Source organism: Medicago sativa, chromosome 4, assembly GCF_051527215.1.
Source record: "Medicago sativa cultivar Bolivia chromosome 4, Bolivia_mono, whole genome shotgun sequence".
NCBI lineage: Eukaryota > Viridiplantae > Streptophyta > Magnoliopsida > Fabales > Fabaceae > Medicago > Medicago sativa.
In genome coordinates this window covers 4,887,371-4,911,233 of record NC_140752.1, presented here as the reverse complement: position 1 = coordinate 4,911,233, position 23,863 = coordinate 4,887,371, and the positions used below count along the sequence as shown (strand labels likewise).

Genomic DNA, 23,863 nt, shown 5'->3' with positions numbered 1-23,863 from the left:
GTCTGTCTGAGAGAGAGAGAGAGAGAGAGAGAGAGAGAGAAGAAAAAAGAGGTGAAGTTTCAACTCAACTCAAGTGTGAAGAGTGAGAGAAAGAGAAAGACAATGGGATCTCAAACTCAGCAACACCATCGCCACTCTTTTTGATTCTATTCTATCTTCTTCATTCTTCAGGTACAATATATATATATATTCTCATTTTTCTCTCTTTTATTATTATTATTATTACCCATTTTTCTCAGATCTTCGCTCATTGCATTCATACTCTTCAAATGGGGGTTACCCATTTCGAAAAATCTATTTTTTTTTCGTTTTTATTTATCAGATTATGACTTTTGGGGTATTTGTTTTGCACATTGTAATAAAACTTGGGTTTTATTTTTATTTTTACAAATTTCAACTCAATAATGATATATGAATGGATCTCGCAACATGTTTACATTTTGAGGAAGATCCATTTCACTTCCAAATTTCTCTTTCCTCTAGATCTATCTATCTAACTAATTTTACTTTGGATGGTAAGGTTAACTGTCTCTTTCTTTTACCTTTTCTTCATTCTTACTTTACCATCATTTTAATTTACCCTTTCTTTAAACACCACTACATAGTTTTTGTTTTTATGTATAACTTTCCTTTCAATTTCAATTCTATATAATTATTGGATTTTGTTGTAACTTTAAGTTTAATTTATATTCTTTGTATTTTTCTGTGTCACAATGTATTGTATCACAATTAAATAAATAATTAAGTAATTAGTTTATCTTATCTTGGTCTCACCATCATGTACCAGAAAATCCAGCATTGTTATTATGATAATTTTATTTGCAGTTTTAAGCATATGACTTATTCATCATAGTTATAGTCTAAGGAAAAAGAATATGACTTCTAATGATTTCTCTTGAGATGAAATATAGTAGTAACTGCGAATCAGAGTCTTGAGATATGTCTAAATTCTGTTTCAATCTTTTTTAGGTGGCATTGTTTTGCGGTGTTACTTTGAGTACTGCATCAGCGAAGCGAACTAGTACGGTTTCTTATTCAGTTGCTTCTTTTGAGCTGATTTGAAAAGATATCAGTGATGGGTTCGAGGTTCCCATCTCATCAGCTAAGCAATGGCCTGTATGTATCGGGCCGTCCTGAACAGCCGAAAGAAAGGACTCCAACAATGAGCTCAGTTGCCATGCCTTATACCGGCGGTGACATCAAGAAGTCAGGAGAATTAGGGAAAATGTTTGATATCCCTATGGATGGTTCCAAATCTAGAAAATCTGGTCCATTAAATAACGCTCCTTCAAGGACTGGATCGTTTGCAGGCGCTGCTTCGCACTCTGGTCCTATTATGCAAAACGCAGCAGCTCGTTCGGCTTATGTCACATCAGGTAATCTATCTGCTGCAGGCATGTCTACTTCAGCCTCAATGAAAAGGACAAACTCAGGTCCGTTGAATAAACACGGGGAACCGGTTAAGAAGTCCTCTGGTCCTCAATCAGGTGGTGGCACACGCCAAAACTCGGGTCCAATACCTCCAGTTCTTCCAACAACTGGTTTGATTACATCTGGCCCGCTGAATTCATCTGGGGCTCCAAGGAAGGTTTCTGGTCCATTAGAGTCCTTAGGGTCAATGAAATCAAATAGTGCTTCTGTAGTTCATAATCCAGCTGTGACTACTCTCAGTGTGGATGATGAATATTCCTTCAGGAAGAACTTCCCAAAGCCAATATTGTGGTCTGTGATTCTGATTTTCGTTATGGGATTCATTGCTGGAGGTTTTATTCTTGGAGCTGTCCGCAATGCCATACTCCTTATTGTTGTAGTAATTCTTTTTGCTGCGGTGGCGGCATTATTCACTTGGAATAGTTGTCGTGGAAGGAAAGCTATTGTTGGTTTCATTTCTCAATATCCTGATGCAGAGCTGAGGACAGCCAAGAATGGACAGTTTGTGAAGGTTTCTGGGGTATGTAATTTATTTCGATTTATACATGATCAAATAAACATGTAGAAATAGCAAAAACACAGTCCAAATACACACACATCCAACACTTGCCACACATTGTTTGACTGTATTTTTCTCATTCATCCATGGATTAGTTCATAAAGTGGTTTTTATGAAACAGATATCAATTACTTGAATAGTTTTTATTTCAAAACATGAATGATTGATGGAAATAAACCATTGATATATTGTAACTTTTGAAGGTGGTAACCTGCGGCAATGTTCCATTAGAGTCCTCCTTTCAAAAAGTTCCAAGATGTGTATATACATCCACTAGCTTGTATGAATATAGAGGATGGGATTCAAAAGCAGCTAACTCTAAACATCGCCGTTTTACCTGGGGACTTCGTTCAACTGAGGTAAGCAATAATCTGTTCAACATTTTCTTTTCAGATTGCCAAGTTTTATTTGAATTCGACAAAATATTGCGACTGCTTGAAATACTTTGGCCATGGATGTGAATTATATATTTTGCTTTTTGATTGAATGTAATTTGCTTATGTGAACTGGTAAGAGATAATCAAAAGGGAGATGATCACCATAAAATTACATCATAGACACTGAATACATATCAGTCTGATAATACTGAAACTTAATTTCCCTAATTACATGGTACACCCTCCGGTCACAAATATAAGCAAAAATTTACTTTTTATGTTCATTCAATAAATGATGTATGTGGTCTATTTAATAGTCTACATACATCATTTATTGAATGAACCTAAAAAATGGATTTTTGCTTATATTTGTGACCGGAGGGTGTATAATCTAACTTATACAATGAATTTGGGCCTTACTAATTGTATGGACAATGACTAGACACTAAACTAATGTTAGTACTTGATTACATATTCTACATGGGCAATATTATAATATTTTCTCATTGATTTCAGGGAAGTAAATTACTTCTGATTTATACCCTTAATTAACTGCCAATTAAGGCGGAATTTCCAACCCCCCCTCATGACCAAACCCGATGGGCCGGAAGCATGGACAATGTATCTAGAATAGGATACAATCTGATACCATCATAGAATTTGTTTGGGCTTGAGCCTAACTCAACCCTACAAAGTTGGTTTGTAAGATGAGAACTACCCAACCTTTATAAGCACTTACTTAGGCCATATCTCTAGGCAATGTGGGACCCCTGCACCCAACAACAATGAAAGTGTTGGAGGCTGCAACGAAGGCAGCTCAAGTGTGGCAAGTTAGATTAGACACTATTTGAGAAAACATTGTGCTAAATTGTGTATGACAGATTAATAGCGATTTGTTCAAATCCCACTACGACATAGTGCAGATATATAGTCGTTATTTACCAACATTGTGACATAGCAAACATCAGAATGGTTGGAGAGCTTGTAGAAGCCAGGAAACTCGAATCTGGTGCCCATTATTAGCCCTAAAGAAGAAACAGTGTTAAAACCAAATTCATTGCATTGAAACTTATTAACAGTTAAGAATCCCATCTCATCACCTCTACCATTTATAAGTTGCATTGAAAACTAAGATTTCCTGGATGAATAAAGAATCTTGACCCTCACTGTAGATTGAAAGAAACTTAGACGTCAATGAAAGACTACACGTTCAACCAATTTTCCGGCACAAAATGAAGAAAAATTGATTTTCTTATTCAAATTGATAAGCATATAAGCATCTTCTAACGTGGCACCAACAACAATATTTAAACTAGGAGTGTGAGACAGATACATAGAATCATCTTTTCCAATGATTTTCCAACACAAGTGGGATCAGCTAAGTTTTTCAGGTGTGTAAAGGCATGAAACAAGGGGGGATATTTGGGTTAGTTACTTAAGCTTTGGTGGGGTCAGACTGGTCTCAAGCTCCAAGAACTTTCATCGAAGATGAGATGGAGTGGTTGCAGAGGGGAAGAAAATGAGATGACAGATGTGTGAGATTAATACACATTAGTATATTTTAAATAGGAACAACACGGATAGCGCTTACAGAACTTTACCTAAGTTTTGCCTCAAACTTCACATTAAATTAAAACTATTAATATGGACTACAAACACATTACTGCTCCATCATAGTCATCGACTATTGGTTATGATCAGATCATTATTTCTTTCTTGTTTGGGTTTCTTGTACCTTGTTGCACCATAACATCATCTATCTTATATCTATTAAAAGGAGAAAGCTTTGTTATGATAACTATTTCTCCCTAGTTTCTATCTAGCCTTTATTTGAAAGAAAAATATATAAACTGAAATTGCAAGTTTTCAAAAAAGATGGTTTTTGTCATTTCTCTTCTAACACTGAATGCACTTCTTTCTTTCTTTTGACGGGGGATTTATTATGGTGGCTTTTACTTGACTTTGATCATCAAGAATAGTCCCTTATTAGGTAGTATGTCTTCATGTCTGATGTTATGGCAGTATTGTATTTGCTCCTTTATGAAAGTATTGATTGGATTCAAATCTCATTTAATGTGGAGTAGACACGCCTATATCAGAATGCAAATTGTATATTTTGGGGACTTTGGCAGGTTAATATATGAAACTTATAGCTCTTTAATATTTTTCCTTAATTTTTTATTCAATGCAGAGACATGTGGTTGATTTTTACATCTCTGACTTCCAATCTGGCCTGAGAGCATTGGTTAAAACAGGCTTTGGTGCAAGGGTGACTCCTTATGTTGACGATTCCGTTGTAATTGATGTCAATCCAGAGAATAAAGACATGTCCCCCGATTTCCTTCGATGGTTGGGGAAGAGAAACCTTTCTAGTGATGATCGTATCATGCAGTTAAAAGAAGGGTATATAGTACTTTCTTTATCTTGTTTAACTAAAATAAACGAAGAAAATGAAGTTCTTATGAAAGTGGCGGCTATGATGTTTTTGTAGGTACATAAAAGAAGGTAGCACGGTTAGCGTAATGGGAGTTGTTCATAGAAATGACAATGTACTAATGATTGTGCCTCCTCCTGAGCCTTTGACGACCGGATGCCAGTGGGCGAAATGTATTTTTCCTGCTAGCCTTGAAGGTATTGTTTTGAGATGCGAAGATACATCAAAGATTGATGTGATTCCAGTGTAGTTATCTTTTTATCCCCTGAGTGAGTGAGTCTCTCTAGGTTCTATTCTTCTTTGATAAAACAATTGATGGTGGTGGTGGGTGGGTGGTTGTTGTTTGTATTTTGTAAGCATATATGTGTTGTTGGTAAGTCAGTGTGATCTTGCTGCCATTTACATCCGTGAATTTCCTTTTGTTTCATACTCAACTCATCCTTAGTTTGTTGTATAGCTAATGACAATTCTTATTCGTTTATTTTTCCTTGAGAATTTCAAACTTTTTGAATGGATATGATTTCTTATAGTGACAAGTAATGTATATTCATTTGAACTTGCTGTTTCGATCTGTTGATTAATGGAATATATCATGCACCATAATATTTTTTATTTTTTTTGGGTCATCATCTGAACCAATCCCTTTTTTTGGTTATCTTTTTAATTAATACATTTGTTTATTTATTGGTGAATCCATTTAATATTTGATTTTTGCCTTTTATTTTCCTCCGTTCAAAACTGAATGTTATTAAATAGGAATTCAATATATGGTTCCCCACTCACCATCAACTTCTAAAGGCATAATTTTCCTTAACATCTTATCTTAAGATACACTGTTCCATCTAAACCAAACTTTCTTGTCACCATCAACTTCTAAAGGAAAAATGGGTTCATTCATCCAAATTTTCTCTTTTATGTTTTGGTTTGCCAATTGCCATTGTCTCATCTCATACACTGTTTCAATATCATTGTCTTCATCATTATGACTCCATGTTTGGTCCCATAAACTGGTTCAATATCATTGTCTTTGCTGGTCCTCCTCACCACCCTTATGGGAGTGATCTGTTAGATTCATGTGAAAAGAAGCACCCTATAGATAATGATTATCTGTCTTTTACTCAATCTTAGCCTAGCCCTAGCCCTAGCTAGGAGAGTCGATGAAGGTGAAGTGGCGGTGGAATTTTTAGGATACTTGAGAAAAATATCATGTCACTAGTTATTGGAAAAATCTCATCCATTTAATTTTTTATTGTCATATCTAATGGTTTTGCAACGTACTCATTCTAAATTAAGTACTACTTTTTCTTTTGACAAGAAATTAGGCACCACTTGTTTGCTTTGGTTTTTACAAAACCTTATCATAAGATTTATTTAGAGATACTCCCTCCGTCCCATATTACTTGACCTAGTTGACTCTGTCACGTATGCCAATGCACAATTTTAAACTTAAATTTCTTTAATAATCTAGTAGAAAAAATTACGAAAATTTAATATTTTGAAAATATTAATCGAGACGAATCTAACAACATCTTATATGCTATATTTTGTTTTTATATATTAGTAGAAAAATAGAGTCAAAGCATGTTACATGAATAGTGCAAATATTCTAAATAGGTCAAGTAATATGGGACGGAGGGAGTAAACTAATCGAATTACACATAGTTTTCTCATAACTAGTCCCACATGTTTATCATATTGATACTGTGACATGTACTAGGCTTCTATGACATGTGCCTTCCTTTAATAATATCCAACTTTTTTAATTAATAAAAAAAGACGGTTCCAAGCTGATTCATTTATCGGGACATCATATTATTACTATAATATACTCCCTCCGTTTCAAAATGAGTGTCGTTTTAGGTGTTTACACACATATTAAGAAATGCAATGATTAAAAGAAAGAGAATGGTTATTTTACCAAATTATCCTTATTAACTATTGGTTAGTTTTAAAAGTAATACTTTGGAAGTAGTGTGCAGAGTATTAATTGGAGGGTACAATTGAAAAGAAAAAGTTATTATTGCATTGAAAACTGAAAGTGACATTCATTTTGAAACAATTTTTTTTTGGCTAAAGCGACACTCATTTTGAAACGGAGGGAGTATAATAAATACATTGAAGGTAGATAGAAAGATAAAGACCATGTTGTGTTGTGTGTGCCTAGGCTGTAGAGAAATGGAGGAAGTGAAACGTGTAGAGTGAACAAGGGTGAGTAAGTAATACAAAAAGGCCACGTGGTGCAAGTGACTAACGTTTCCACAAGCTAACAATGTTCCCTACCGTACTTAACAAGATTATTAATGGTAATGACTTTTTTTTGTTTCGAAGGAGAATAACATTATGCTCTACTCTATGGATAAAAAGCATGGTGCAAGTGGTGTGATTTTGGTGTTGTTGGTGTTAGTAGTATTCTTCAGCTTTTCTATAGCTAACGTCAATGGAGATTCAGTTAATGATGAAGATCAGTTCAAGAAATCAGCTTTGTGGGTATGGCAGAGACTAAGAAGTGCATATTCTATGTATTCATCAGTTTTCCCAACAAGTATTGGACAATATTGGCACATGGTTAAGGCCATTGTCAATCACACTTATGCTTATTTCTTCCCTCCAAATATAGAGTAAGCTACCTTTAATTCAACAACCTTCTCCATCTCAATTTATTTATTTATTTATTTAGTTAGTATTCTCATCATATCAACCTCGTGCTTTTATTTTCATAGCATATTATTGTACCTACTAATTAAAAAGTCAATTAGCAACCAAAAATTTGTTCAAACTAAACATCACATTTAGACAAAATTGCAATTGCAGTCATATATATAGTGTGTTTGTAACATATTGGTCTTTAGGTTTTTCTTTTCCAACTGAATCTTCATGTCTCAAAACGTGTACGATATTGATCTGTGTGTTGACTTTGAGTCAGCATTTAGTCAAAGAATTGTTTTCTGTCTCTTTTCTCACACAAGTTTAGAGAGTAGAGAAGTGTGTATTGAACTCGTTTTTAAACGTATCAAATGTTTAACATTTGAGCTGGATTTTCTGTCTTAGATTTTCAGCAGTAATTCAACTTTTTTAGCTAGTATATTATTCATATTCTTTGTTACATACCATGCACAAGACACACAAATACTAGCTACTTCATTCATTAATAATTTGATTTGAAGTATGAGGAATTTATATGAATCAACATTTTTGTTTTGATAAGTTTTAGGAGAGGAGATGAGGGCCAAGCAGTGGTAGATAACAATGGAGCAGGGGATAAGGTGAAAGAAGCTTTAGCCAAAAGCCTAGGAACAAGTAAAGCAACGTTGGAGGATGCTGCAAAATCAGCAGCAGATATGGCAGGAGAAACCATTGAGAAGGCAAAAGTGAAGGTCAAGAGGAGTTTGTCTGATGATGATAGGGAAAAGAAACATCCAAAAGAGCTCTAATTCTAAGATGTATTTCATTTCATTTCTTTTTTCTGTTTTGTTTTGCAGTTAATGAATACTTTATAAGAAATAAGATGTATTTTTTTTAATGTTATATGCCTTAATACATGACATGAAGCCGGATATCTTGTGTAAAGCTTCCATCATTTGTAGGCTTGAATGATCAAATGAGGTCTAGACACATGAATTTTTGCTTTAGAATTCAAAATTTGTTTTGAGTGAATTGATTCTAATGACTCGAAGCTAAAGTGATTTAGGTTTGAATTATTTGATTTAATAAAGGGTTAATTAAGTTTTTAGTCCCTGTAAATATTTACAGTTTTGTTTTTAGTCCTTACAAAATGAAATCACACTTTTAGTTCCTGTGACTTTTTCCTTAAGCATTTTAGGGATCAAAATGTTGATGGAAATTTTTGACAAGGACTAAAAATGTTGATGGAAATTTTTTATAGGAACTAAAAATGCTGATGAAAAATTTTGTAAGGACTAAAAAGTTTGATTTAATTTTATAAGGATTAAAAACAAAATTCTGAATATTTACAGGGACCATTTACTTAATTAACCTTTAATAAATAAATTTAAATTTTAAAATCATTGTACAATCAAAACCTTTAATTTCTAAATTTAAATTTTAAAATCATTGTACAATCAAAAACTTTAATTTCTAAATTTTACTTCTACATCACTGGAGAATTAATTTTGGTTTATCATGAAGTGAAACCATACACACATGATACATATTAACCCATTGTTTCTATGAGTTTAATTCAGTTGGTAGAGATAATGCATAATTTATACAAGGTCTGTTAGTTTAGTTCAGTTGGTAGAGATAATGCATAATACATGCAAGGTTTGGGGTTCAAATCTTAGACACTAAAAAAAAATATCAACCCATTGAAACATATGTTAGAAAGTTAGATCTCTTCGAATCATTTATCAACTAATCACCACCAGATTAATTTGGTTCAAAGTATTATTTTTGTACGTTAGATATGTCTTGTTTTGTTTATTACTTTTTCCACTATGTTGCCTTCTCGCGCGCCCTGTGATTTTGACGAAAATACCATTTGTCCGGATTATACAATACGTACACTATTTGGATTGTATAATTCGAAAAGATTAGAAAACCATCCTGCTTCTTGTCACTTGTGAAACTGGGACTTGATCAGGGTGAAAGGCTACACGGAACACATAATCCGGCACAATGGTTGCATTCCGGAATACCAATTCTGAACCCACTGGTTTTTGAACTGAGTGGGAAAAGTAGTTTTTTTTTTTTTCGGAAAATGAAATCCGGACAGCTAGGTTATATATAGTTCCCCAGAACCTAGCTGAAGCACAACCCCTTTATCACAAACACTCCCTACACCTCTAAAAAAACACCATTTTGGGCGAAAACATGGTTTAGAGCAGCAATCTGGCCATCAAGGGGGGTTAACATCATCATTTTCGTCTGAATGCAAAGGTAATGTGTATATAAACCTTCTTCCATTCGTTTTTTAGGCGATTTCCTTTTGATCACGTCATATGATCTGTACTGTACCGTCCCGGAATATTAAATCCAGACTGCATTCATGCGATCCGGATTTCGAATTCCGGACTGCACCAGTACAGAAACTGTGTTCATTTTCTGACTATGCCTGGCACTGTTTTCAGAAATGGTTGTTCCGGTTGATGTCCAAAATGATGATCCACATGAGATTGAACCTCCTATTGTGTTGCCGCTTCTTTTACTTGAAGATGTGCATGATTCTGGGAATGCCAAATCCGAGAATCCCCCACTACCACCACCGAAACTTGAAATTTCTTTAGGCGTTGCGAAAGTAGAGGATGCTCCTCCTCCTATTCCTCTCGTTGTACCACCTCCAGTTGTTGTTGTTTGTATTGATCAGCGAGAACATTTTACCACTACACACAAGTTTGCAACACGGAATGATTTGTTGGAGTGAGTTCAAGAGAAAGCTAGGAAACTCGGTTTTTCCACTGTTATTGGTAAATCCGATAATGATGGCAATGGAAGAAACGTCTTTATTACTTTGATATGTGAAAGGGGAGGTTCATACACCGAGTACAAGAGAAAGAGTCGGCGCGAGATAGCTGGTTCCGTTAAATGCGAGTGTTCGTTTTGGCTGAGAGGTTACTTGTTGACTGGTGGTGATTGGAGCCTCAAAGTTGGTGATGGTAAACACAACCATGACATGACAGATGTTTTGAAAGGTCAAAAAACCGCCGGTCGTCTAAACTCAAATGAACGTGTTCACCTTCAAGAGATGGTGGATTCAAACATTCCTCCGAGGCAAATGCTTACCAACTTACGGAAGAGGAACCGTACCACTTCAACTACTATGAAACACGTTTATAATGCATGTCACAGGTATAGGCGGTCTATTAGGGGTACGAGGAATGATATGCAACATCTCTTGAAGTCTTTGGTTGATAATGGTTACGTGTATCATTGTAGAAAGTATCGTGATTCTGATGAAGTCAATGATGTTTTTTGGGCACATCCAAATTCTATCAAGTTGTTTAACACGTTCTCCACCGTGCTTGTGTTGGATTCCACCTATAAGACCAACAAGTATCGTCTTCCATTGCTTGAGTTTGTCGGTAACACCTCTACCATGAAAACCTTGAGGCATAAATTAAGAAACCAAATGTGAAATTTTTTTCTTGGAAATTGTGTATTCAATACCTTAAAAGTTTAAAAAGTTATATTCTCAATATAAAATTTATTATTTAATTCTATTTTAAGTCTCTTATCTTGTGCCCTAAGGGCACAAGTTAACATAACCCTTGTTATTTTGATTTATTATTTGTGATTGTATTTGTTCTGTGTCTTTTTTTTAATCTAAATTCTTTGATTGAGTTAACTAGAAGATAAGTTAATGTAGTGATTCATCACCTTTTTGAACTGATAAAAGGTATGACATTGTGTTGAGACGTCAAATCATATTTGTGCATAAGGTTTAAGAAAATATTATTATGACATTATTCACATAGTGAGATCTTATTATATATATATATATATATATATATATATCGAAAGATTCTAGCGACAAAAATGTCACACACTTGTATGGATAAATGATGAATTGCATTTCGAGTATGCGCCGCAACATATGAAATATCCTTACAGATTAGAAATCGTAGTAAATTTGTTATTTTAGTATCGTTGATACATATAAATAAAGAAGTTTTTTATCTTTAGTTTGCTTTGAGTTTGCATCCTAAGTGTTTGTTGAATTGTCGAATAGTGACTCATTTTATCGATATTGTGTTTTGAATAAGGGACTTATTGTGGTTATCACAAATTTCAACCTTCCCTCAACATTATAAATGACTTGTTAATATGTTGTTGATTTGATCATTTAAGAGAATATCTATAGTTTATATGAACGAACAACGAAACCCATTTTTTCTAGAGGATAGATGAGATTAAAGAACATAGATCTTTCATTATTCTTAATCATTGATCACATGTAGAAGAAATTGATTTAGTTGCTATGATTAAGTTTCGGTATGTTAACGTGCTTTATTTATGAAATTTCTTTGTATATTGATAATGTTTTTTTTAAGGATGATAATGTGTACTTGACTCTTCAAATATCAATGAAGAATGTAGCAACTCAAAACAAATTTGATTGTACACTCTTCTTATTCTAAAATTTGAGCGAAACTTATAGTATCATAAGTAAAGATGTTTTTTAATTTGTAAATAGACGAAACAACACATATAAATGGAGGAGTCAACGATTTGATCCTCATTCAGATTATCTAACAATTTTAGCGTGTAGTTTTCTAGACAAAAAAAAAAAAAACTTTTTCTATATATGTGCATAGTCATTATTACTGCATATGATATCAATATTTTTATTTTATAATATAGTATCATTAATTAACCCAGTCAAAAAAAAAAAATATATATATATATATAAGGCAAAGAAAATAAAGGGATAAAATAAAACATAATAAGAGCAAAACATTGAATGATTGGTACTAACTAACAGAGAATATCTTGTACTTTTGACTAAGAATAAGAAAAAAGAAAGTTGTACACCCTCCGGTCACTATTATAAGCAAAAATCTACCTTTTAGATTCATTCATTTAATGATGCACATAGTCTTTATTATAGACCACATACATTATTAAATGAATGAATCTAAAATGTAGATTTTTGCTTATATTAGTGACCGGAGGGTGTATATTTTGTGTGTGTTTTATTGTTAAAGAAAGTTAAAAATGATTTTGATATTACCCAAAAATAAACAAACATTGTGTGTGTCTATCACGGCAGCGTTAGTGCAGTTAGATTGAGCGTAACAATCGCATTTTATAATTTATTTATAGTCGAAGACGCTAAGTCGTAACTAGTAAGAAGATCGAAAATGGTGGAATCGAAGAAGAAGACCGAAACAGTACATTCACCACTCGTCACATATGCTTCTATGATATCTCTTCTCACACTTGCTCCTCCTTTCGTCAATCTACTGTAAGTCTCTACTCATTTACTTACTTAATTTCTAATCAATTATTTATTTAGTAGATCTATAATCTAATTAATAATTTGAATTGAATTGAATTGAATTGAATGAAGATGGTTTACGATGACGGCTATGGATGGATCAATTTTGAAGACATTTGATTATTTAAACAATAATGGTTTACAAGGTTTTGTTAATCTATGGCCTAAACCAACACTTCCAGCTTTCCAAATTATAGCTGTTTATGCTGCTTTTGAAGCTTCACTTCAGCTTCTTCTTCCTGGTCAAACTGTCTACGGTCCTATTTCTCCCACCGGTAACCGCCCTGTCTATAAGGTCTGTGTGTCTCTTTCTCTTTCTCTCTATTTTTTTGCATGCAATCAAATCACACGATAGATAGACAGTTGATTTGATCTACACAGTGTGAGAAGAAGAGAGTACAAGAGAACAACACAGTTGCTCCTGAAATTTTTGTCCCTCCCTGTGCCTGTGCCTGTGGGGCAAGACAAGACAAAAACCAATTTTTTTTTGGTTCCTCACTAAACCACAACACAACTTTTATTTTCAATAATTCTTACAAGTTATCTAAAATACGTATAAGACAAAAACCAAACATCGTATAAGACAAAAACGTTGTTTAATACCATCAAAGTTTGTCTGTGTTTTTTTTTTTTTTTTTTAACAAGATGTGTAGTTATGTTTTGTATTTACCTTTTAGTAGATCAAACACACTATGTGTTACGATTTAATTGGAGGCATGTGATAAAATAATTTTACACTGTCGATGCGTACAAATTAAATACAACATACATTTTTTCTTCTTCTTAATTTATTGTAATAACAAGTCTCGTCGTTGTTTGTATTTCTTCAGGCAAATGGTGTTGCTGCATATTTAGTTACTTTGGTTACTTACATTGCACTTTGGCGGTGAGTTCTTATGGTTCTGCGCTTATTAATTGAAAGGAGAAAAGTAACAAAGAAGATAGGACTTCATTCGCTATGAAGCATTGACACTTATACTAACACTTTGACACCTGTAATTATTTCAGAAAATAAACTAATTGAATGTATTGACATCTGTCGGTGACATGTGTGGGACACTGGACACGCATTCATTCAATAAGTTTCAGTGCTAGGGTTCATTCATTCATTATTGCCGATTAAATTGATTTTTCATTTCATCTTGGATGTTCTGTGTTGTTTTTGAAAATTCAAGTAGTAATAAATGAATTGTTTGAACAAAAATCAGCCATTATATTCTTCCCACAAAGAAAAGAAAATTGGCATAGGAGATCTGAAGACATAATATTGATGTCTTCCAGGAATAAGACTTTGTATGATCTTAGGTTGTCATATATGGCTGATGTATATATTTGATAGAACAAGAAAAAAAAAAACATTAGTCATTGCTAGTCTTCTCAATTGGTTATCCTTTTAAATTTCACTTTGGATGTTCTGTGTTTATGAAAATTGGCATAGGAGATCTCACGGCATAATATTGAGTTGAGCTTCTCTCAGAATTAAACTTGATATGATGTCCTCCTATGTAGCACTGACACTTCAAATTGAAGGCGTGTTTGACACATGTCGTGTATGACAACGACACTTGTAATTACAAACAGATACACATTTGATCAAAATTTTCCCAGTGTGGCAGTGTCTATGTGTTGGTGTCGGTACTGTATCCGTGTCTGTGTCAATGCTTCATAGATAATGTATGATGGGTGGATATATTTGGTAAAACAAAAAAAAATATCATTATTCATTGCTAGTCTACTCAATTGGTTATCCTTTTGAATTTCAAGGCTTTATGAAGATAGGTTTATAGGCTAAAAAGTACTCTTAAGAAACTAAGTCAAATTTATCATGTGTTTATCTACAAGAAAGTTGCGTTACATAATAGATTTTCCTTACAAAGCAAGATGGTTTGCTTCTTTTACTTTTTCAGAAACAGATGACATGTAATTTTTGCATGTATGTTTCAGGTTTGGGATATTCAACCCAACAATCGTTTATGATCATTTGGGGGAGATATATTCCACACTCAACTTTGGGAGCTTTATCTTTTGTATTTTCTTATACATAAAAGTGAGACTGTTGTGAAATTGAAGAAATGATAAGTTATTTGTTTCCTGTGCAATTTACATTGAATTTTCTGACTCAAGTGTTATATTTGATAGGGTCATTTGGCACCATCTTCTACTGATTCTGGTTCAAGTGGGAACATAATCATCGATTTTTACTGGGTATGCTAATCTCTGCTTCTTACTTTGATTAAACTGCTCAACAATTTTTTTGTCTTATCCATTTATTTGCATTGGAAATTGACATTGATTGAAGAAAGAGAATGTGAACAATGGAAAAAATTAAAATAAAACTGAGTGATAGAATGAAAAATCTCTCGTCTGATTATTGGCGTTGTGCCTTTAGAGGATCATTGATGCAACATACCTTTCTTTAAAATTACCGCCTCTCTCATTCTAAACCAAGAAGGCACCGATAATGCATGGAAAATTCTCTTAGAATTACCAATCCTTTTGTTTAAACTGGTTTGACTGAAATTCCGTTCATAATGCCACTATGTGAACTTTGAAATTCTTATTGTAGAAATGTTTCAACGTTTTATGGTTGTAATTTTCATTTTCACCATATTAGAAGAAATTGTTTGATAAACTAAAACTCATCCCTTGAGACGTTTTTTTATATGAATAACAGGCCTAGACATGTGGAGTTTAATTCCACCTTTTTCCCATAAATGACGGCCTTCTAACTTTCTGTCATTCTTGCAGGGTATGGAGCTCTATCCACGCATTGGAAAATATTTTGACATAAAAGTTTTCACAAACTGCAGATTTGGAATGATGTCGTGGGCTGTTCTGGCACTTACCTACTGCATAAAGCAGGTTGAGTCTACGAGGTTTTATTTTTTGTATAAATACTGAAGTCAAGCCTAATGATTGTGCCATCCAGCATTTAGTTGGAAAACACAGATGAATAATCCTTTAAATACCTATTTGTAGTTTGCTGATACTTCCTTGTAGAAACAGTTTGAACCTGGGGACCTTGGTGGTTAGGTGACCAATCAAGCTCCATAGAAGCTGAGGCCATCTACTTTTGAATTTTTTTTTTTGTCTCATGTTGAGATCTAATTTATGATAGGAATATGAATCATATTTATATGTGGTTTAACTTCCTTAGTTGCTTTGGATACAGTGGCCAGTTGGTACTGACTTATTGCCTCCATGAACATGATCTTACTAGTATATGAATCAGGAACATAAATTTATTTTGTAATTTTGTTTTGTGAAATTTCCACCCTTTGGTTAATTCTCTATTGTTTGTATTCTTGTCTTAATAGTATGAAGAAAATGGGAAAGTAGCTGACTCAATGCTTGTAAATACTACGTTAATGCTGGTGTATGTTACCAAGTTTTTCTGGTGGGAAGCTGGATACTGGAACACGATGGATATTGCACACGATCGAGGTTTACAGATGCTTTATCTTTGTTTTTGTTGACATACTTGCTCTTTCCTATCATTCTGCTGATATGTTCTTTTGGCGTCATTAGTTTTCATAGTTTATTAAGATTAAGATCAAGACCATACCTTCCATAACAACTGGATTTCATTTATCATGTTTGGATTAGTTTTCATATATTATTGCTAAGTTCATTGTGTACATTGTATTTAAACCTCTTTATCGTGTCCCTAAATCTTGCAGCTGGATTTTATATTTGCTGGGGCTGTTTGGTTTGGGTTCCATCAGTGTATACATCTCCTGGAATGTACCTTGTCAACCATCCAGTGAATCTTGGCACCCAGGTACCATCCCATTCCTGTTTGAGCTGTTGTTTTGTGGTAGTTATTTATACCGCAAAGTTTTCCTTATTTCTAATATTCTTTTCAAATTTCTATGTTTTCCCCTTTTTATGAAAATTGGCTTCTTTGTCTTTCAGCTAGCACTCTTTATTTTAGTGGCTGGCATTCTGTGCATATACATCAACTATGATTGTGACAGGCAAAGGCAAGAGTTTCGTAGGACAAATGGAAAAAGCTTGGTCTGGGGAAAAGCTCCATCAAAGGTAAAGATGCATAGAATATACTGGATTACTATTTGTCATTTGGAATGTACTTTCTATTTTCTATATAATGCAAGTCAGATTGGGAATCTTATTGTCGTAAGACTTACATAAGCTATTCATAATGAAAATATACTTGCAGATAGAAGCCTCATATACCACTGCTTCCGGGGAAACAAAAAGAAGCCTTCTTTTAACCTCTGGATGGTACATATCCCTTAAAAACATTCTATTTTTGAAGCATCTGTAAACATACTTAAACACTAAGTTGTTGTAATGATTGGGAGAGCTTAAGCTCGCTATTTTTTGGGGTGGATTCCAGACATTTGACTTAAAATGTGTTGCAATCTGATATTTATAGTTTGCCTCCATATAGAAATATTATTGCTAACTATAGGTTATACATTCTTTTAAAAAAGAAACAATAGTTTATACATTTAATCTCATAATATATATTTGATTTTTCTACTTGGCCTAACATTTTCTTAGAGAACATGTCTTATTTCTCAAAATAACCAATTCACTTTTTCTGTGCTACCTGCAGGTGGGGATTAGCTCGTCATTTTCATTATGTCCCCGAAATATTAGCTGCATTCTTCTGGACAGTCCCAGCTCTATTCAATCACGTAAGAAGAGTGTTTATTTCTCTGTACAGTTGAAAGTTGTAGAGAATGTTAAGCTTAACAACTTCTTTTTTCCCGTGCAGTTCTTGCCTTACTTCTACGTGATATTTCTTATTATCCTTCTTTTTGATCGAGCAAAAAGGGATGATGATCGATGCAGATCCAAGTAAGCATTATTTTCTATCTATTAGTGTTGCTTATAGTTCTTGGACATTTTCTTTTCAATGTGCAGAGACAACCAAAGATGCTCTTTTTGTCATCATTCTATTCTTACAAAAAGTTTGCTTTATGAGTCATGGCGGTGCATGTTTGGATCGGTTGTGAGTTTGACAAAATTACGTTAGCACCATGATTTTGTTGAAGCTTTAAAGTGTACTTTTTGCTAAAATCACAGTGGCACACCGATTCTGTCAAACTCATCATCAATTTAACAGTTCATAATGCCAACAGCCTAAATGTAATATATACACTTTATTTTTCATATCTATAGAAAACCAACGGCCTACTGTTTCAACCAGATTTGGCCTGTTTCTGAAATATACAATTCATAATGCCACTGCAATGCAATAAAGAATTGAATCAAATTTATTTATCATTGCATCAACTGAACTTTTCATTACCAGTGGAATATGAAATTTCATGGTTCTGTGTCATTACAATGTACATGTAGTTGAAAATTTCCACTTCATGCAGGTATGGAAAGTACTGGAAACTCTATTGCGACAGGGTACCTTACAGAATCATTCCAGGAATATATTGATGATGACTTGTCTGGAATCCTATCCTTCACTTGCTGCCATGTTTACCTATTTTTGTTTACTGCTTCTGCCACTTAAGATGCAATGGTAAACTTTAGCAGTAAGAAATAATTCAGTAATTATTGAACCTTATTTTGTAAGCGAATGTTATGATTTAAAATGGTTCTAGAGCTGTTTATCAATTATGCTTTAAAGAAATAGTTTTGCTGCCCATAAATAGAAATCTCCCACATTTTTCTTGACAGAATTCTCCTCCATGGAGTCCTCGTATATATGAGCTAGGAATTAAGAACAATTATTGAGTAAACATTCAAGAATAGAACGTTTTTTAATATTATTTTTTAATACAAAAATAAATATGATATTTTGGTCTAATCATGAAGGTTGATTCCATTGATTTATAAATAAATGATTTAATTCCATTGTGAAAGCGATTCAATTAAAAAATTTGAACATTATCTAAACCATATACTAAAATTTTGAAGATAACATGCTAACATTCCAACAGAGTAAAAGCATTTTCTTTACCAAAAAAAATTATAATGTGAATAATAAATTTTATTAATTATATAGACATTTTTTTTTTACCAGTGTCATGGCTATTTCATAATTTATTTAGTTTATATTTCATTTCAATATTCATTTTTTTGGGTGAAATAATTGTAATCTAATTTCATCTTATTTAATATTTTTTACAAACATTTAAATTGACTTTAAATTCTTGTAAAAATAATTGAGTTTAAATTAAATCTATGGTTTTGAAAATTTATGGACATATTCGAGGGTAAAGAACTAACCAAACTAAAATTTATGGACATATTTGTTTATAATCTTACAAATCTACATATATTTTAGTTCTGGTTTTTCTATTATAATAGCTTCAAAACAGTTGTTTGTGATAAAACTGGTTTCTCTAATTTGTTATTTTTTTTTAAAAAAAAATAGACCAAAGAAATGATATTTTGAAACGAAAAACCAAAGCACAAGAAGAACAAAACAATGGCACGACCAAAAAAAAAAAATATTCAAAAGCCGGGAATTGAATTGCAGGTAGAGTCACTCCAAAATCTAAGAGGTTCATAGCATTGCTCTCTCTCGAAATATAGATTGTATAATGATTAAAATGAATATGACTCACATATTCAAAAGCAAAACAAAATAAACATTTTTGATGCACTAAAACTAAAAGGTATGGGTTTGTCTAATGTATACAAGCAATAAAGTATTGAACTATGTACAATCTTATTCTTTTAATATCGGCTAAATCATTAGTGTTTGAATTAGGCCACATTGCAAAGAGACCAAAAATTAAAATTCACATAAAAATATCTCATTCTTAGTATTAAGTTTTGTTTGATTTAAACTTCAATACTTGTTGAGACGATCATACTTGTGCATCATAGATTTGATATATATTTAGATATCAACAAAAAAAGGACTTTTGTATTTATCTCGTTCTTGTTCCTTGTCCGGTGTGTCTTAAGCCGGCCCAGTATAATGAATTTGGTTGTTTAAAAAAAAAAATATCAACAACTTTTATATTAAATTTAATAATTATTTCTTTCGAAAATATAACTATTAACTTAATTTTTTGAAGGAACTTAAATTAAACTATTAACTGAAATTATGTTTTTTTTAGAATTATCTCTTCAATCTTCAATCTCGTATAAAATAAAAGATTTTTTTTTTGACAGGTAATAAAAGATTATTATTTTTAATTTTTTTTTATATTTCACCTTGAAAAAAAAATGAATAACCGATAAATTAAATATTAAATATTTGATCTCTATACATATAATATCGGAGGAAAAATATTTGAAGCTTTGCTTGCACCATCGTTTTACGCACCAAGATCTATCTGTTCGTCTTTCATTCAATTCACAAAGGTTCGTTTTTTTCACTTTCAATATTTCTTCTTTTTGCGTTCGTTCGTTGAATTAGATATCTAATTCAAATAATCGATTCATAGATTCAACACTTTTCCCTAAAACCTAATTTTCATTGTCATGTTAGGGTTTATGTTATTACTACTGCTCCCCAAACATTCATGTCTTTAGGGTTTGTTTTGTTTGATTTCAGCTTATCTACTCACCGTTTTGGTGAATTTATTATTAAAATAGCTTATCACAATTTTCATAACTTTTTTCAACTTATTTTCTTCAATTCAACTTATACAATATACAAAAAAACAATTTAACATTGAAATTAATAATATTTGACTAGTATAGTATCATTGTTTCACAGATATGTCGGCATATGAGAATGTTGTTGGTGGTAAACTGAAGCTGAAGGGAAAAGCATTGGATGTTGCTGGCGGAATCAAGAAGAAGAAAAAGAACAAAAGAAATCAACAACAGTTTTTGCAAGCAACTGAAGATGAAATCTCAGCAGGTTAGTATCTATTAACCTAGCCAAGTAAAACATCTTATGGTGTTGGATTTTTCAGCATGCTAAAACTTTTTCCTTGATTCTTGTTACATCATACAATCATAGTATTATGTTTTAAAATGGTCAATGGTTCTGTTTGATGTGCTGCAATGGTTTGATGAACATGTTACTGCTACTCTAGTTATTTGTTATGTAAGATGTTTTGCCTTTTGACCCAAAGAAAATTATGATGAGAATATGTATGAATTTTGCAAGAACAGGCCATTGCAATCTAGGTGATTTGATTATAGTAAATGAGTATCTGGGTGAACTCAATAATATTATGAATTTTGAATTAGTGCACTTCTCACCTTACTTGAACATAATTTTTTTACTGAAAATCATAAGGGACAGTGGACATTGTTTTATGACAATAGTCAACAATAAATATCATTTTCGGCAATGGGTTTCAGTAAACAGGGACCTGTTATGCAACCTAGTTGATTTTGTAGTCACTGTTCTTTTTGGTTTACATTTCCTAAGGCTCCGTTCGGGAGTTTGGAGGGGAGGGAATGGATGGCTTTGTGGGGGAGGGAAACGGATAGAAATTTGAGACAACGATTTTGTAGAGTGATAAGAGAATGCTCGTGTTTAATATATTTTAAATTTTAGAGTATTATAACAATATGAATGGCTTTGAAGAATTTATCCTCCAATACATTTTTTGAGTCCTTCCAAATTAGGGGATTTTGTATTATGATGAAAAATAAACTCCCCAAAGCCCTCCCCTCCCGAAGTCCTCTATTCCCTCCACTTCCTCCTTCCTTTTCTTTTTCTTTCAAAATCCTCCCTTCCCCTCCAAACTCCGAAACAGATCCTTAATCTTTTTGGTTTTAGTTCACCATAAATTGTGCAATATATTTACTTATAGTTTGTGCCATTTGTATTTAATGTAGGTGGAAGTACAGAACAAGCTAAAGATCCTAATGATCAAGAAGTAAATGATGGGAGTGAATTGAGCAGGGAAGAGAAGCCTGCTCATTATGATGATCATCTTACACCAGCAGAGAGGCGGTACATAGAACAGAGGGAGCAACTTGATGTTCATAGATTGGCCAAGATTTCTAATAAATCTCACCGCGATAGAATCCAGGATTTCAACCAATATCTCGCAAACATGAGCGAGCATTATGATATTCCTAAAGTTGGTCCTGGATGATTCAAGGAGTTGTTCAAGTATGAAGAAGGCAAACCCCTGTCATTTGTATTTGTTTGTTTAGTATTGACACCATATGCTTGCACAATAGCTGTTTTCACTACATATCTTTATTTTGTTGTGTACTATGCTATACTTGTGATGATAAAATTTGAGTTAGATTCTGTTGATGGGGAAGTGATGTTATTATTGCCTTCTATGAAATTTTTATATTTGCAATTCAGTTATTCTTTTAGTTTATTTCTAGTTTGATAGTAAATTAGTAATAATGTTATCTTTGGGTTTATGTCTTACTGGTATATTCAGTATGAAAAATTTCTTTATTTTCAAAGAAGCGTGTTTTGAGCAAGACCTGAGAGTTATGGTTCTTACAAAAGCATGTTTTAATTTTGGAGTCTTACCTTGCTGTACTGGCTTTCTCTCAAGTCTCGACCAGTAAAATAGAAAACCAGCAGTAATGGGAGATGGAAATGGAAGAACATAAAAAAATTTGTTTTCTACCATACATAACTAAATATTTTATTCATATTTAAGTTGGAAGGTGGATAAAGATAGTCCTTTTAAAGATGTGACTAACATCAAACCTTGGCAATTCAATGAGCCTCAAAACTAAGTCTGAAAAAAGACTGAAGCTACCAAAAAAAGAGTCTACACAAAGTCAAGCTGCAATAAAATGATAAGCCTTTTCAAAACAAAACAAAAATAAAATTGATAAGAGATTTACTTAGCAAGATTCAATGTGTTTTCCTGAAGGATTCATTCTGAACAAATGAAATCAAAAGAACAGTATCAAATCACTTCAGATACACAGAAAAAACAGATTTACGTGCAAACCAGAAGCGTGTATTATAAAAATTGAAGCAGTGCAGTAGTAACAACCATAATGCATAAACAAAAATGAACACTGATAGCAAATATCACAACGGTGCTATAAAATAATGTACATTAATTAATATGACAGAAAACTGTTATTTTGTAGCAAACAGAAACACAAGCCATATTTGCATAATCATCATTTTGACAGATTATGCAGACCTGAAAATACAAAAACAAGATAACACAGTAAAATGGAGAAGCAAAAATAACAGAGAAAACCGAGACGAGGTTCAGTCAACATGATCTACGTTTTTTTTTTATGAGAGCAGCTCCACTCCACTGTCAATCAAAGAAATATGGTTATTTCTATAAAGCAAACAATACAATACAATACAATACAAAGCACACTTGCCTTTCTCTAATTCTTGAATATTTCTGCATTTTCCCTCCTTTCTTTTCTCTATACAAAGTACAAACCATACATTAATGCATAAGAAGAAAAAAATCCTAACATCTTATCCTCTATCTCTGTTCTGTTTCAACAATCCTTATTCAATCAAAATTGGACAGGAATCAATATGATTTCTATAGTAAATAAATATAAGTCAACTCATCTCATTTTATTTTTAATGAAACACTACCACCACAACTCCATTTGACACTATTTGATTTAAATGTAATAGAATATCTCTTCAAAGTTCCAATGCATATATCATCACAAAGAAGTAAACATAAATAACAACCAAGTGGAAGTAAAAAACACTATTTTGGCAATATAGCACACTCATTAGTTACTAATGCCACTACCACCATAAAACTGTGAATTTTTGTCCTCTATGGAACCTTGAAATTTTTGTCTAGGAGTTGCCAATAACTTACGCTCCATTGTTTCAAAAACATAAGGGAACCAATTAAAACACCAAGCCCAAAAACAAGTCCAAGTACCATGCTTAAAAAATTCCAATCAATTGAACAAGATAGCCCTCATGCTGGTTGTGAATGCAATCTCTGCTATTTATCATCTGACTTTTGGTTCAATGGAGGCCCATATAATCCTAGTTTCCTTCAAAGGAAGAAGCTTGAAATGACTGAAGTACTTGAGTACCTGTGGGGATCTCCCCCACCAAATGATTGATTGAAGGAGAGGTTCAAATAAGAAAGAAAAGACAAGCTTGCAAGATTCACAGGAATTTTGCCAAACAAAAAAGTTATTTGAGAGGTCTAAGGACTCTAGTTGTTTCAAGTTCCCTTTAGAAGACGGGATTATGCTTGAGAGACCATTATTTGAAA

The 23,863-nt window shown here is 33.0% G+C and overlaps 4 protein-coding genes across 6 annotated transcripts; all 4 read left to right on the top strand.

Moving 5' to 3' along the window:
* LOC146925670 (protein SHOU4-like) lies at positions 1-5,413 on the top strand. Its single transcript, XM_085706825.1, has 5 exons — positions 1-171; positions 970-1,951; positions 2,194-2,349; positions 4,559-4,770; positions 4,859-5,413. The coding sequence occupies exons 2-5, from the start codon at positions 1,076-1,078 to the stop codon at positions 5,049-5,051; spliced, it is 1,437 nt and encodes a 478-aa protein (XP_085562951.1). The 5' UTR covers positions 1-171; positions 970-1,075; the 3' UTR covers positions 5,052-5,413.
* Positions 5,414-6,928: 1,515 nt separating this feature from the next.
* Positions 6,929-8,355, top strand: LOC146925669 (uncharacterized). 2 transcript variants are annotated; one of them, XM_085706827.1, is made up of 2 exons: positions 6,929-7,419; positions 8,013-8,355. In XM_085706827.1, exons 1-2 carry the CDS (start codon positions 7,142-7,144, stop codon positions 8,230-8,232), a joined length of 498 nt encoding a protein of 165 aa, XP_085562953.1. In that variant the 5' UTR covers positions 6,929-7,141; the 3' UTR covers positions 8,233-8,355. The 2 variants fall into 2 exon arrangements, with proteins under 2 accessions (XP_085562953.1, XP_085562952.1); XM_085706826.1 differs by having other exon boundaries at positions 8,007-8,355.
* A 4,247-nt stretch (positions 8,356-12,602) lies between these two features.
* Positions 12,603-18,372, top strand: DWF5 (Ergosterol biosynthesis ERG4/ERG24 family). Of its 2 annotated transcripts, XM_085706822.1 has the most exons (13): positions 12,603-12,722; positions 12,828-13,050; positions 13,586-13,641; positions 14,700-14,802; positions 14,895-14,960; positions 15,504-15,617; positions 16,073-16,199; positions 16,436-16,536; positions 16,671-16,796; positions 16,936-17,000; positions 17,338-17,419; positions 17,500-17,582; positions 18,110-18,372. In XM_085706822.1, exons 1-13 carry the CDS (start codon positions 12,619-12,621, stop codon positions 18,174-18,176), a joined length of 1,317 nt encoding a protein of 438 aa, XP_085562948.1. In that variant the 5' UTR covers positions 12,603-12,618; the 3' UTR covers positions 18,177-18,372. The 2 variants fall into 2 exon arrangements, with proteins under 2 accessions (XP_085562948.1, XP_085562949.1); XM_085706823.1 differs by lacking the exon at positions 12,828-13,050.
* A 1,557-nt stretch (positions 18,373-19,929) lies between these two features.
* Positions 19,930-21,976, top strand: LOC146925667 (7-dehydrocholesterol reductase-like protein). Its single transcript, XM_085706824.1, has 3 exons — positions 19,930-20,060; positions 20,419-20,565; positions 21,498-21,976. Exons 2-3 carry the CDS (start codon positions 20,421-20,423, stop codon positions 21,758-21,760), a joined length of 408 nt encoding a protein of 135 aa, XP_085562950.1. The 5' UTR covers positions 19,930-20,060; positions 20,419-20,420; the 3' UTR covers positions 21,761-21,976.
* The last annotated feature ends 1,887 nt before the right edge of the window (positions 21,977-23,863 follow it).